Here is a 14,996-nt window from a genome sequence, read left to right on the forward strand (position 1 = left end):
ACAAATACTTGCTATGGGTCCATCAAGCCCTTCTGTTAGGACATCCGTGATTATGCCTTCACGCAATGGGAAAGAGAAAACAGACTGAGGAAGACAAGCTGCTGGAAACTTAGTGAAGACTAGCAGTACTGGGACGGTCATAAGGTCAACATTAAAAAGATGGAGCCTTCCAGAAAGCTCTTGGCTCCAATCAACCCATCTATTCTGTTCTACCCAAGTTTTAAACCCAGAGACAAAGGATCATGTGCAATCCTAGGGACAGGTTGGGTTGCGGTGAGCTAAGAAGAAATCTGTGCTGCAGCATCCTTGGATGTCACAAAAAGATGTCTGTATTCCTTATATTAATCAATCTTTATAATAAACTGCCTGAAATGCTCTTCCTGTCAGTATCTGTCTGGATAGTTTTTTTTTTTAAATTTAGGCCTCAATATAAACCAAACATCTTCAGTGAGGCCTTCTCTGACCACCCAATCACTATCACATCACCCTGTTTTATTTCTTCATATTGTTCACTTCTGACACCTCCTGTTTGTTTTTTCTACTGGAGTATTGATGAAAGCAGGAACTCTCTCTACCTTGTATTCTCAGGCATTCAGTCAATGTTGGCAATAACAAAATATATCTGTTTTATGTTGACTATATTATAAACGCCAGAATCTATTGTCAAGATCAAATAAGATCAAAGCAATGCACTTTTTAAATTGCAAGGCAATACAAAATTCTAAAGTGGTATTACTGTAACCATTTTGCTAATTAATAATCTGATTTGCAAATCCAATCACAAGTGCTTCAGTGATATTTTACCATCATCTCGGGTTTCACTATCCTCAGGATTGCTCTCACTGTCTGCTTCATAGCCTTCTTCTTCGACCAAAAGTTTGAGACTACAACACTGGGAGTCCTCAGCTTCTTCTGAAAAATCACCAGGTTGGGATGACAATTCTTCTTCAGATTGATGACTCTATAAGATCAGTGCAATTAGAAGGCAAAAGTTGTAATATTTGCTCATGTTTAGTAATAGAATGTTTATTACTCAAAAATCATTTTAAGGGGGCGCCCAGGTGGCTCAGTCGTTGAGCGTCTGCCTTCGGCTCAGGTCACGATCCCAGGGTCCTGGGATCGAGCCCCACATTGGGCTCCCTGCTCGGCAGGAAGCCTGTTTCTCCCTCTCCCACTCCCCCTGCTTGTGTTCCCTCTCTCGCTGTCTCTCCTCTGTCAAATAAATAAATAAAATCTTTTAAAAAAATCATTTTAAGGACAGCTTCAGTGTTTTCTTTAAGAAAAAAAACCTCAGGAATCAATATGAAGCACTATAAATTATGAAATTCACACAGCAAAATTTTCCAGAATCTCTCAACTTTATTAACACCTCAGAAATGGGGGTCTCTAACAGATGAAGCTATAGGTCATTTCAGTTTTACTGAAAAAGAAGTCTATGAAATTTCACTCTAGTTATATAATAGGAAATGACTAAAAACCACAATGAGGTGGAATTATACTTCTTACAACTTAATGCTAGCAAATAAATACTATTTTTACACATTTGTTCATGGAAAAAGATTTTTCCATAGGACTTTTATAAATAAAATGTTTCATAAATTAGATAACCAGAGGAGACATAAAAATTGTTCAAAGGGATTAATTTTAAGATTTCAGAATCCAGTTGTCTATATACAAGCATTTCAGAAATCGAGAGTTTCAGCATTAACTTCTGGTGCAATATCCTGCAGCATGAAATCTTCCTTTTCTTATAAAAATGCTACCAATATCTTCACTTTGGAACACATTTTCACTGAAAGCATCTCAGAGTACTTTATCACTGTAACATTAATAAAAGGTAGAATAAAGTAGTATTTTAACATTTTCCAGTAAACCAATTGATTCAGGAATATGATAAAGGCATCAGTTGCTATTTCAGTAAGTTTTTTCAAGTTATGACAAAGAGCAACATAAAATATTGTGGCAGAAGATTATAAAATGTCATATATATGGCTAGACTGCGAAATTAAAAGAGAAGTTACATAGAGATAAAGGACAGTTTTACTAAGAACTTACATAAAGATAAAGGACAATTAAGGGTAAAGGAAACATAAAAGAAGAGGGTAGTGAACTAAATATATGCATACAGTTTCAAGAAAAAAATTAAAATAGTTCTTTTAGAAAAAAATGTTAACTTAAAAACTATGACTGCTAATTTCTATGCAAGTACTAGTCATTTTTGTATTGAGTGATTTAAAATTAAAATACAAGGTTCTGGAAATTTAACTGTACCAATATAGGATCAGAAAAGATACCTGAGTCATCACCATTCCTGAATTATCATTTAATAAACTATCAGTTACATGTAAGACTTATCAAATTAAATAATAAATTTCTGTCTCCCTGAGAATAACTCTTAGTAAACTGCCAGATTAGATGAAAAAAAGCATGTCACGTTGCTCTCCTGTTTTTTACGAGATAGGGCACTGAGTAAATACTATCCATCCCACAAGATGGAGATATGACCCCCAGAACTCACCTGACCAAATCCTGGCCCATGTGTTCTAACCACATTCATCAGGCCTAGGCCCATCCCACATACGTCTACCTCTGCTAGTCATACCCAAACAACACAACTGGATTGCATCCATACCTTCTCAGTCACAGCATCATGGTGTTCAAAATCTGCTGAATGATTCCCCAGTGCGACTCGAAGCAGGGCATCAAATAAAGGCTTTGCTAATTCTGTTTCAATCACCTTTGACTGGGAAAGATGGTCCCTCATTTCAAACAATATGTTTTCCACAGACAAGTTCTAAGGTAAAATAAAGGATACTAAGAATATTAATAACATGCTTTAAAAAAATTAAACAGTGACAAAATAAATAATATTTACTTAATAAGGAGAAAGCTAGTCCATTTATTTGCAGTAGATATGAAATTAAAAGGACTATAAATATCTAGCTCTTATACAAATACCTACTGTTAAAATTCATAGTAACATTTTATTTATCAAATGCTTCACTCATCTTATTTCATTCTGAATTTCAATGGATCACAAATTAACTGTATCAAACACAAAAAAGATTAGTTGAAACTTCAGAGTTTTGATTAACCATCTCTACATTTTACAAATGCCTTATGCTTAGAGATTCTGTAAGACTCTAAGAAGTAGACTCTAAGGCTGCTTGCCTATGTCCCTACATTAGGTGATGAGGCCAAAAGATGGATATGAAGCTGACTTCTCCCTTTAAGGAATTCCCTCAGTCCAGTGTAAGAAACAGATACATGTAGACAAGGTATGATGATGACCACACTAGAGCTATAAACAAAGTTCTCGGAGAAACAAAAAGAGAGAAGGTGCCTGAGAGACCTGCCAAAAGTGTCCCAGGGGAGGGTTGTATGAGATGGACAATGAAGAACAAGTAGTAGACAGCAGGCCTAGAGGCAGAGGGAGAGAATGTGCTAGGCAGAAGAACACGTCCAGAATAACAAGGAGTGGCATCTTGAGAAGCAGCCGTCTAGTTCAGTATGGTTGATGGGCAGCATGGTGAAGAATGGCAGGACATGAAGCTAGGCAAGTAAGTGAACACAAGACACTAAAGGGCTCTGTATGCTATCCTAAGGAATTTGGATTTTTAACTGTGAGCAATGTGGAGACATCAAGATTTTTTAGATAGGAGGAAATAGGGAGACAGGAACAGCAGTAGGGAGAGCCTGCTGGCTGACCCAACAGTTAGTGATGAGTTATTAACAGGGGGTCTAACATATTTGAAGTTTTCTTAGAAGCAGGGCCTGAAACTGAGGATTCCTTTTTCAGCTGAGAAATGTTCTCAGGAAAAAATCTGTAAGGTCGTGAGGGAAGCAGAATATATTGGGGGGGGCGGAAATCCAGGCAAAAATGTGGTTTCAGAATAAATGCTTGGCTCCTGCCTAATTCCATGGGAAGCTTTGGAGCCTGAACTGTACCACAAAGACTGTCCCCACTCCACAGAGCTATATCCATCCATCACTGGCTATAAGCATCCTTCCCAGGCATCTATAGAAGGGGCGTCTCCCATGAGCTAATGGCAATCCTTGGGAGATAACTCAGATGTGAGTCCTGGTAGCAAATGGCAGACGGGTGTATCAGCTTGGTAAAGGGGATCTGAGCAGGGCACCAAACAGCATCACACTGAGATTATAAAGTCTGAACTTTGAAACACAAGGTCCATTATTACTCATCTGACACATGATGTGTATCTAATGCCTTTTAGGATTGGTAACTTCGACACATGTGGATTTTGCATTCCAAACTAAACTATAAGCTTCTTGAGGGCAAGAACTGGGTCAGGTACTCCTCTGTCCTCCACAGTACCTGGTACTGTGCTAAGCATACAAGAGCTTCTCAAAACTTAGACTCTTTGGAAAAACAAAATGACAATAGTTTTATGTTAGAACTTTGAAATAAGTAAATACATATATATAAAGCTGAACAAAGGACAAGTTATTACCTGATTAGGTAACTCTAATTCCATCTTTTGCTGACTAGCTCTGGTGCTATGAAGACAAATGGCCAGAAGGGCTTCCAAAAGTCGTATGCTCTGAAGTGATGTCTCACTTTCTCGACTCGTAAATATCTTTGCTTCCTCAGGAGCAGCTTCAGTAGCTGAAATATGTCCCACATTTATGGAAGAAATATGCTGTGACTCTAATTTACTTACACTGTCAGCACTCTTGTTTAGACTACCCAGCTCTGATGGTGTGGGGCTTCTTTTTACAGTTAAAGATAATAAATCTTCCTTCATGGTGATCTCAGATTGAGAAGTTCTACTTATATCTTGGTTTTCATGTACATTTAGGCCTCCTTCCCTTTTCCCTTGCTCCTCTTCATGACTTCTGAACAGTTTCTCTATGATCATAAATATTAATTTATGGCAAGCCTGGAAACCACCAAGCCTGTAAAACTGTTTCTGGAAAACAGGACTCAACATGTAGATCCAACGACACATGGACCAAATATCTGCTGCTTGGTGCATATGTTTGGGAGAAGGCAAGACCAGGCTCTCGGGAGATAAACATGGCGGCATATGACGTAAAGGTTCACTCGCTGTACTGTCATAGCCAGAAGTATCTTCTGAATCATTGGCTGACTCTCTATCAGATTCCGCTTCCTTACTTACACATAAGAATGCCACACAGAGGAACAGGTTTATCATGTTGATATGAACATCCTGGTTAACAGACTTCCGTTTCTTCGGATAGGCTTCTTTGAGACTGGCATAAAATTTGCTAAGACTCTGAGGAGAATCTGAGTAAGCTTGCTGGTTACGAAAAGAAGTACCTACATTTAAAGATGACAATTCCTTCTGTTCGACGTCTATCCCATCAATACCTGGAATTGAAGAATCTTTTTGTTGTTCCCCTAGGCTGATTATCAGAGTTTCAAATGTTTTTAGGGAATGACTTCGAATACCATCTAAATAATTTAATTCAATTATTTGATTTACTCCATTACAACTTAAAAACAAATCTCTTATTACCCTGTGAGAGAAAAAAAAATACACAAGATTTTACATATAGAAACATCATTTATAGATAGGTACATATACTATTTAAATATGTCATTGCTGCATGTGGTATATACTAAACACTAATCTAATTCGTCAATTATCTGGCTGGTGTTCTTCATTAGAGCAGGATCTCAAATTACTTTCTAATTACTTTCACATACATCCCTCTTCAAACACTGCACATATGACTCTAGCATCATTTAGAAGGAATGGATTACATGCATCCCAAGCTAAATGAAGCAATTCGGGAAAGAACACTTTTCCCCAAACGGCAGGTTCTGTATAAATTCTAAATGCCACAACCACCTCCACACTTGAGATGGACAAACTCTGAAAACAGGCAGGCATGTGTGTGTCCATTTGTTTGTTTGCCTGATGGTTTATTCAGGACTTTTTATTTGTTTTACATCTGCACCTCATAAAGGGAAGGAACCAAACTACAGGTCTGAAGATTTTCAGCTGTCTCTGGTGAGTCTCATGGGTCTGGATCACTGGAATCAGAGTAGTAACTAATATAAGTCAGCTCAGCAAAGATCCAGGTTGTCCACAAATACGCCAAAGAGTTGCAAAACTTGCAAATCAAAGTCAGTTCTATTTAGACAATGTGAGAATGTCAGAAATCAAAAAAAAAATTGCAAAGATAATGATAATAGGTTATATTTTATTATGTTTTTGAAATGGTATACACATTAATTTGAAAGACCAGACTACCAAAAGCAAGCTTTTTTTATGTAATTAATTTTTAAGTACCAGACTTGACAATTACAAAATCTGAAAAACTCATTGGTAGAATTCTAAGTAATTTTAATTTTCTTCTTTTTACTTATCTGTATTTTCTATTTTTATATACATTGTGTATATAATACATGTAAATGTGGTATTTAAGAAATCATGATCCCCTTAAATCTACTGCCTTGACAAATAATTATCATTTTAGGTATGTGTGTATTTTACAGAGTTGTAAATAAGTGGGTGATATTTTTAATTTTGTATGTTTTATTGATAAAATATTATAAGTACTTTCTCATGTCACAGCATGATCTTCGTATACATCATTTTTAATGGCTAATAATATTCTGTCAAGTAAATATAAATTAATTAATTTAACCTTGCCCCTGCTATTGGATATCTGTGTTGTGTCCATCTTTCCCCTCAGAGGTATAGTTAAAACTTTTTTTCCACTGAGAAATTAAAATCAATAGCTCTATGCTCTTCTCTATACTCACTCCAGGAAACTGAAATAAATAAATAGATAAATAGATCGAACAATCAATAAATGAAGGTAAAGCAAACTCTGACATGGGATGGGAACACTTTTTGTTGTTAAACTAAAATTAAATCCTAGGAAAGAATAATGGGGAAAGACAGTCAAAAGCATACAGCAAGGAAAAGGTATCTGCACACGTGCACACATACAAACCTTGATTTAAGCAGAGTAGGCAGAGTTTTTAAATAAATCTGAAGCACTTCCTGAGGCAAACACTGGTCATGATGGCTACATACATGAGTCGGAGCTGACGTGATGCTAAGGTGTTGACAATGATGTGCTAATTGAACGCCTCGCTGGAGCACAGGATTAAATACGGAATTATACAGTTTCCACTGGACAACTACATTGCCTTTCTGGATTAGACTGCAGATGTGATTTGCAACCTGTACACTACGTAACCTGTCTTCTTCAAAAACAAACTTCTGATAAGCCTCTAAGGCATCCCATTTCCACAGCAAGTCTTCAGATCCACTGCTGGGCAAGATCCCTTGAAATTTGTAGGAAGGGCTGGACAGACTTGGGGAAGGTGCAGCATCACATGAGTTTCCCTGCAGTGTCTCTTCTAATTTGGCCAGTTGATCAGGGTCAATGGTACAAATATTGCAAGTTGCTTGTTTAATTTTTTGCGGTGTCTCAGCTCCTCCTAACTGATCCAAAATAAGCTTGTTAAGGATATTCAATATATGCTGCTGAAAATGCTTCAGCGCAGGCAGCTGAAAAGCATGGAGCAAAGGGATGATTATGGATTTGGGATCCATGCAACAGCATATTCCGACGTTCTGGATGCCCGACAGAATCTGGACACAGGTGCTGCTCAAGGAAGCCTGCTGGAGTAAGCGTAAGCACTGATGAGCGCACACCGCAATACAACAGCACCGCTCAGGATAATGAACGTCTCCATCTGCAGTCTCTTCAAATGGGTTTTTGGAAACCTGGTTTTTAAAAGCCGAAACCAGGAGACCTGAGAGGTCTCTGTGGTGGTGCATAAAGTGAGAATATTCACATCGTCGGTGCCTTTTCCTTGTACACATTGAATGATGAAGTTGCTCTGATTTCACTTTTTTGACAGTGCTCATGATTTTCATCACACTATTTATGAGGGCTTTCAGATGTTCTGAGGCCTCAGTGGGAACTCCCTCTCTTAAAACCAGCCATTCCATTTGAAGAACGGCTGTTTCAAATAAGTTGAATCCGTGGTGCTGAATGAATTCTTGAACCAAATCCATGGCTTGACTGAAGAAAAAGGGATTGGAAGCTGCACTTTGAAGACAACAGATCAGGATCTGCAGAACCCCTTCTAGAAGCTCCGGCAAAAGAAGGGCTCTATGACGATACTTTGAAAACACAAAACCTTCTCGAACCTCCTGTAGTGTTCTCTTCTGTCTTGGTGCGAAGGGGTCAGGCTGCTTTTCTAGGCAAGTTCTAATTTTTAAAGCTGCTCTCAGCAATTCCGTTAAATTTTTCCTAAGATTTTCTGGCATCATCTCTGCAGTACTAATATCTACTGACATAAGATGCAACACTGTTCGAAAAAGCATCCGTTGAACCAAAGCCACCGGTTCTTCAGTCCAACCTGTAGAAAGCATCTGACTCTCCAAGTTGTCGCTTAGATTACAGCAGTCCCCAAAGCCTGTTAGAAATTCAGTCAGTGTGGGCACTACAGTGGCTGCCAGAGCAGAATTATGATTCAAGGTCATGTCAAACTTACAAACTTTCTCTAATAAAGATAACAAAACATGACATAAGTCAAAAGGAGAATTATTCATGTGACTGATAATAGACAAGGCAGCTGGCTCACTCAAAATGTCACTGTTTGACTCCTGTCTTGGAATAATCTCCTTGGAATTTTCCAAAGCCATTGTGTCAGGAGGAGTCTGTTCTTTGGTTGATAAGTGGTCAAGTTTAGCTGTAAGGTGGTCGTCTTTAGGAGACTGTGTTACAAAATGCTGTAGCAGACGGGGCCTTCGATGCTTATTCATCGCTATGCTCTTGTCGTCTGAATTGGCTTCTGAGTCTGAGGTGGAGAGCCGTGTCTTTCTTGCATCTCTTATCGAATAGCGGTGGGTAGTTTTATGCTGCCGTCTGCTTTTCCGAAAAATGTTTACTTTTGCAGAAACCTGACCAGATAGGGCACTTCCTTCTAAATATAATTTTTCCTGAGTAGATCTTTGTGAACTTGAGTTCTTTTCTTTGGTCAGGATTATATCAGCTGAGAATGATAGATTAAAATCTGATAAGATAAAGAAAGAAAATTTAGAACACCTTAATATGTTTTCAAACTCAATTGGTAGAGGTGATTACTCTCTTATTTATCTTCCACTTTAGGAGCTTTCCCTCAGTTTATTTATCCTGGGCTGATTTCCTTTAGCTATTTGTTATGTCTCTGGATCACTTCCCCCTACACTTACTCTTCTCATGCTCTGTACCAGGTAGCACCAGTTCAAAGGATACAAATTGATTTTGAAAACAACAAAGGAGAACAAAATTAGGGATATAAATCTGATTTAAAACCATACATTGCATTCTGACATCAACATAAGAGACTCTAGATTATCTGGGATTTAGCACTACTGTTCACACCATTTTACAAATCTCCTCTAATAGGACCATTAATTAAGAAAAGGAGTATATTATAGTCTCAAAAATAGCATTTATTTTATAGCCCTGATATAACTTAAGAACTTTAAGATGTTCCAAAATTATTTTAAAATCATATAATAGATACCAACTGTTCTCCAAGATTGAGGTTAAAATAGAGTTTTTCATTCAAAATATTTACTGAATGTGCCACACACTGAACTAGGCACAGGCATCCCTGTTGCATCCTCAGTGCCTAGAACCTAGGACCTGGAACATGGACCACATGCAGTATCTATTTCTTGGGGAAATGAATAAATCCTCCTTACTAATTAAAAAGTTAGCAAAATCAGTCTTTCCCTTTGCAATACTACATAGTAAGATCTATGTGAAAAATATAGTTGCAATTTAGAATGAATAAATAATCTATAAATAAAAGATCTGTGCCTTAATTAAGAGAGGAAAGGGAGAAATTAAAGAGTCTGACAAATTCTACCTACACAAAAGATGCAGGCAATGAAGATAACTTTCCTAAAAGAACGCTAATCGGATATCTTAAGTGAGAAACAATTTGTGAATTCTACAAATTCGGAAGAAAATGAGAGCAGAGTTAGTGAATCAACAAATAAGCAGGATAACAATATTACAACAATATTTACATAATCCCCTAAAAAGAGAGCTCCTTATCAGAAATGTGTTAAAAATGCATATATGGTGTTGAACTACCAGAGAGAAGGATTTATGTTAACCTGAGATATCGTGAAACATCTCACAATTCACATATCCCAGAAATGGTCAAGGGGAAAACTGTTAAACTGTTAATTCCTCCACTGAAACATTCAAACTAAGTTTCATATACCTAATATGATATAGATATATGTGTGTGTGTGTGTAATTTAAAATTTTTTTTCAAAATGAGATACTAAAACTGTGTTGATCTTAAGTGTAATAATTCTATCCAGCCTTGAAACAAAATATTACTTCAAATTAATCCCTTCAAAGAACATAAAAAAAAAACTAAACTAAATTGCAAAAGTCATCAGTAGAGTACTGGTAATAAAAAGCAGTCTTTTTTTTTTTTTTTTTTAGAGCGAGAGAGAGAGAGAGCACAAGCAGGGGGAGCAGCAGGTAGAGGGAGAGAGAGAAGTAGGCTCCCCACTCAGCAGGGAGCCCAACGTGGGGCTCGATCCCAGAACCCTGGAATCATGACCTGGGCCGAAGGCAGCCGCTTAACCGACTGAGCCACCCAGGTGCCCCAAAAAGCAGTCTTTAAAATAAGTGAAGGAAGGGCACCTGGGTGGCTCAGCAGATTGTCTGCCTTTGGCTCAGGTCATGATCCCAGGGTCCTGGGATTAAGACCCACATGCTGAGCAGGGAGCCTGCTACTCCCTCTCCCTTTGCCTCTCTCTCTCTCAAATAAAAATAAAATAAAATAAAATAAGCGAGGAGCTTTCATTTCTTTCTTCAAACTTTCCACTATCCATTTCTCTGATGGGGTTGCGCACCTAGATTGACTCCTTCTGCTAAGTGTTCTGCTTCTTCATATATTTTCTGATCATTGTTATATTTGAATAATCCCCTAAGAAGCACCATGGTTTTTGTATTATTAGCAGAAATAAAAATGCATCTGCCTAAAGAACTTCTCCTGTCAAGTATCATGCTAATATATACTGTTCTGAATTTGAACTGTATCAACTATTAAGGTAGAAGGAACTTTTCCATGGTACTTCTTTCCCCAGTGGAATTTTGATAACACAAGTGATGTGATAAAAGAAACATACCTGCTGCCTTTTCTTCTTGAACGGGTATCTTCCATACCAGTGGAAGGAGTGATAGAAGCAGAGTAAGGAGTTCTTCTCTACATGTCAATGCCTGTATTAGAAACAAAGCAATCCTTCATGTTCTGAGGTCATGAGACACATAATTCCTAGTACCTTGTCTTAAATTGAACCAAAAAATCCCTTTTCTTGAAAGGTTGCATTTGAAAAGCTAAGAGTCAAATTAACCTATCTTAAATCCAATTAAAGTTGTGGTACTTCTCAATTTATAAACCTTTCCAAGGACAGAAGAATGTAAGAGTATTTGACGGTATTTAGCACATTCTTGCTGATTTTTCCCAAAATAGCTGTTATTACCACCATGCACATGGCAAGAATTTCTCATCGCTGAAAAAACAAATTTGCTAGGTGAAAATGAAAAGTTAAGCCCTATTAATTAGCAAACCAATAACATGAAGTTACTAGAAAAACAAAATCTTCATGCAGTTAAATGTAAAACTCAGAGAACACAATTTTAAAAAGAGAAATTGACATTATTAATAAATGATATATATATATATATATATATAAAGAGAGAAAGACTTATTAGTGAAGATAATCTAATAAATATGTATTGACTGCACACTACGTCCACAGCACTTACTGTCTTACCCTTTCTGGAGGATATGGTCCTGGAGAAGGTCCCCTCATTTGGTCCATAAAATACATACACACAAACAGTTAAAGAACAATAGAAGGCATGTAGTATAAGTCAGTACCTGGGTGTGGTACAGATAATCAGTTTAGGAGTTCAGATAAAGGAGCGATCATTACAGTTAGAAGTGTGGAAGTGGGACTGGAGCTAGAGAGCTAGACTGGGACACTGGGGACATGGGTGGTCAGGGAATTAGTGACAAATCAAGTTTAAGTTCCTCACTTCAGTCAGTGCAGAAGAAGTCAGAGTAATATAATCAGATTTGCTTGTTAGAAAGACCACTCTAGCCACTATATAGAGGACAGAATTGGGGTGGGAAGGGAAAGGGATTGATCAGTGTTAGAGGCAGGGAAACAATAACCCAGATGACAGAGAATGATAAACGGAAGTGCTCTACAGTAAAATTGAAAAGGAAACATTTTTGAGAAACTGCAAGGAAGAACTGAAATGACTTGCAGTTGATTATCTATGGAGTGTAAGGGGGAAAAAAAAGATCCGCAAGAACTCAAAGAATTCTGGTTTAGGCAACAAGGTGACTAATAATGTCCTCACCAAGATAGGAAATTTAGGAGTGGTACTAGGTTGGGATAGAGATGATGGATCTATTGTTTAGACATATTAAGTCTGAGGTGTCTGTGGGATATTCAGATGGAGAGAGCTTTTTAGTCAATAGTTGGATATATAGATTTGGAGCTTAAGAAAAAGATATGAAGTACATAAAAAGACTTGGGAGTCACTGGGGCAGAAGTCAAGGACACAGATTTCCTAAGGAGAGAATGCAGAATGACAAGAGAGGACAGATGGGAATGGAGCTCTGGAGAGCAATACTTCAAGAATGAAGAATGGTAGTGCTGGTGAGAAGCCTGCCAAGGAGGCCGAGAAGTAGCTCCCCCAAAGAGATGTAGAACAAGAGAAATCAAGGGAAGAGAGCAGTTGGGAAAGAAGAAAGCCAACCAGGTCAAGAGCTGTTGTTCTTTAGTTGTCTAAGATAATGGCCGTAAAGCATCTGTCAAGTAGAGGGTCACTGGCAACCTTAACAAACTCAGTATTAAGGTAGTGATAAGTCAGATTGCAGTAGGCTGAAGAGCTGAAAGGGAATGAGAAAGCAGGGACACAGCACTCAGACTATTCCTTCTAGTGCCCTGGTTATGAAAAGGCTGAAAATACTTCAAAAGTAAAATCTGAGCTTCTTTTCATGCTTAGAAGACCCTTCATGACGTGATTCCTACTGACTTGTCCAGTTTCAACTCCCACCACCAACCCTGACCCATCCCCACATGTCCAGCTCTGAAGGGTTTCCTGAACACCACGGGTCAGGTCTGTACTCCCCAGTATGTCTTCCTCACACACATTGCTCTTGCAATTCTCCACCATCATCTTCCCATCTGCCAAAGGCCAACTCATTCTTCAGGCAAGTCTTAGTTCCTCCGTGGAGAGACTTCTCTAATCCCCCCTCAGCAAGTTAGAGATCACGTTCCTGATTGACTTCTGGTACAGCAAACAACTTGCTGAACTGTTCATGTCTGAATGCCAGTTGTCCTCCATGATTCAGCAAATATTTATTGAGCCCCTACCATGTGCCAGACACTTCGGATGGAGTGGTGAACAAGGAAGACAAAATTCGCCTTCTCACAAAGCTGACACTCTAGCAGGGGAGATGGAAAATAATGGGTACAAATAAGACAATTTCATACAGAATGCTGTGCTATGAAGAAAATTAAACAGGACAGGGATTATAGAGTGACTAAAAGGAGGACATTTAGATAGGCTGTTCAGGATGGGCCACTTGAGCAGATACTCAAAGAGAAGAAGGAATCCATGCAAAGGTTTGGAGGAAAAGGGCTCCTAGGAAGTACACAAAGGGTCGGGAATGGGCTTGGCTATTTCACAGAACAGCAAGCCGGCCAGTGTGGCTGGAATAGAATGGGGGGAGTGCCAGGAGATGAGGCTTGAGGGCAGAGGTTGGTGACGTGGTGAGTGCCAGATCTAATGTGGCCTGTGGGCCATGTGAAGGAGTTTGGATTAATGTCTATTAGGATGGAAAACTTTTCCAAATGTTCTTCCCAGTCCTCTCTCAGAGCATGGACTCCTGGGCCCAGGCCCTAGTCCTTAGCAATCACCCCTCTTTCTTGACACCCAATGCCTAGTACAGAGTTGGATGATAATGTTATCGGCATGAATGACTTTAAATTCTGGATGCATAGTCAAAATTATTTCCAAGGGGCCTATTTCCATGTGCTTTTACCTCAAAATTAGGAAGACTAAAGATGCCTGGATAACATTTCCACGTACAGCTCATACTCAGTATGTACCTCGACATTTTTAAAGATGCCAGCAAAATGTATATGGTCTTTTAAAAAATGTAAACCAATTTTGGGCACACCATTCATGTAGAGTCCTCCTGATCTGAGTCTATATCTTTGTCAGATGAACTAATAACATTCCAACAGAGCTTGTGGAAACCTTAAGAGTATGTGAAGTGCCCCAGCCCTTGCTCCACAACAGTACACTGGCAAATCGTCATTGCTACGCGAATAGGCATTCCTGCCTCCCAGCCTCTGCATGACGCATGGTCTGCAACCTTTCTCACTCCTTCCACTTAGCTAGGGGGGCCCTCACTACCTTCAAGGCTCAGCTGGCAAAACCTCTTTTGTGAAGCTTTTTCTCTCACACCAACCCAAGTTTACTGTTTCCCCCCACCCCTCAGGACTTCATGCCTGTGCCCCCATTTCACCAAGTGGATTTGTTCTTGGAAACCATGGGCCTTTCAAAAGAATGAAACTGAAGCATTTTGGTTTTTGCCACTCCTGCTGGAATTGCAGTCCTGAGGAGGACACCACTTGTCTCCCCGTGGCCCAATATAACAGCGAGTGAACAACTCTTGACTTCATTAAATCACAATTAATTTCTAAACAATTCATCATTGGGGAAGCTCTTGATATTCCTCTGGATCCATTACTTTTTTAGGTATTGCATGTTTCCAGATTTACTTATCCTTTCAAATTCCAAAGAAACCACAGGAATCATTCTATCCCTTTGCAAGTCAGAAAATCTTTTTCTCTTATTTGTGGGCATCCTGGTAAACTAGAACTTGCAGTCCTCTATTTCACCCCAAGCTCTGTTTTTTCTCTCCCAAGGTCCTAATT

General features: G+C 38.7%; 1 protein-coding gene across 6 annotated transcripts in view; it reads right to left on the reverse strand.

Annotated features, from left to right (window-relative positions):
- LYST (lysosomal trafficking regulator) overlaps window positions 1–14,996 on the reverse strand; it is a 185,730-nt gene that overhangs the window by 120,209 nt on the left and 50,525 nt on the right. For 5 of the 6 annotated variants that reach the window (XM_032430448.1, XM_032430445.1, XM_032430444.1 and 2 more), the window contains 5 exons: window positions 11,160–11,250; window positions 6,952–9,031; window positions 4,473–5,502; window positions 2,633–2,794; window positions 805–961 (listed from right to left, as the gene is read on the reverse strand). In XM_032430448.1, coding sequence (XP_032286339.1) covers window positions 805–961; window positions 2,633–2,794; window positions 4,473–5,502; window positions 6,952–9,031; window positions 11,160–11,250 — 3,520 coding nt within the window. The remainder of the gene's footprint in view (window positions 1–804; window positions 962–2,632; window positions 2,795–4,472; window positions 5,503–6,951; window positions 9,032–11,159; window positions 11,251–14,996) is intronic. The other variant, XM_032430449.1, reaches the window with a different exon arrangement.

This window comes from Phoca vitulina, unplaced genomic scaffold, assembly GCF_004348235.1.
Source record: "Phoca vitulina isolate PV1807 unplaced genomic scaffold, GSC_HSeal_1.0 scaffold43, whole genome shotgun sequence".
Lineage (NCBI taxonomy): Eukaryota > Metazoa > Chordata > Mammalia > Carnivora > Phocidae > Phoca > Phoca vitulina.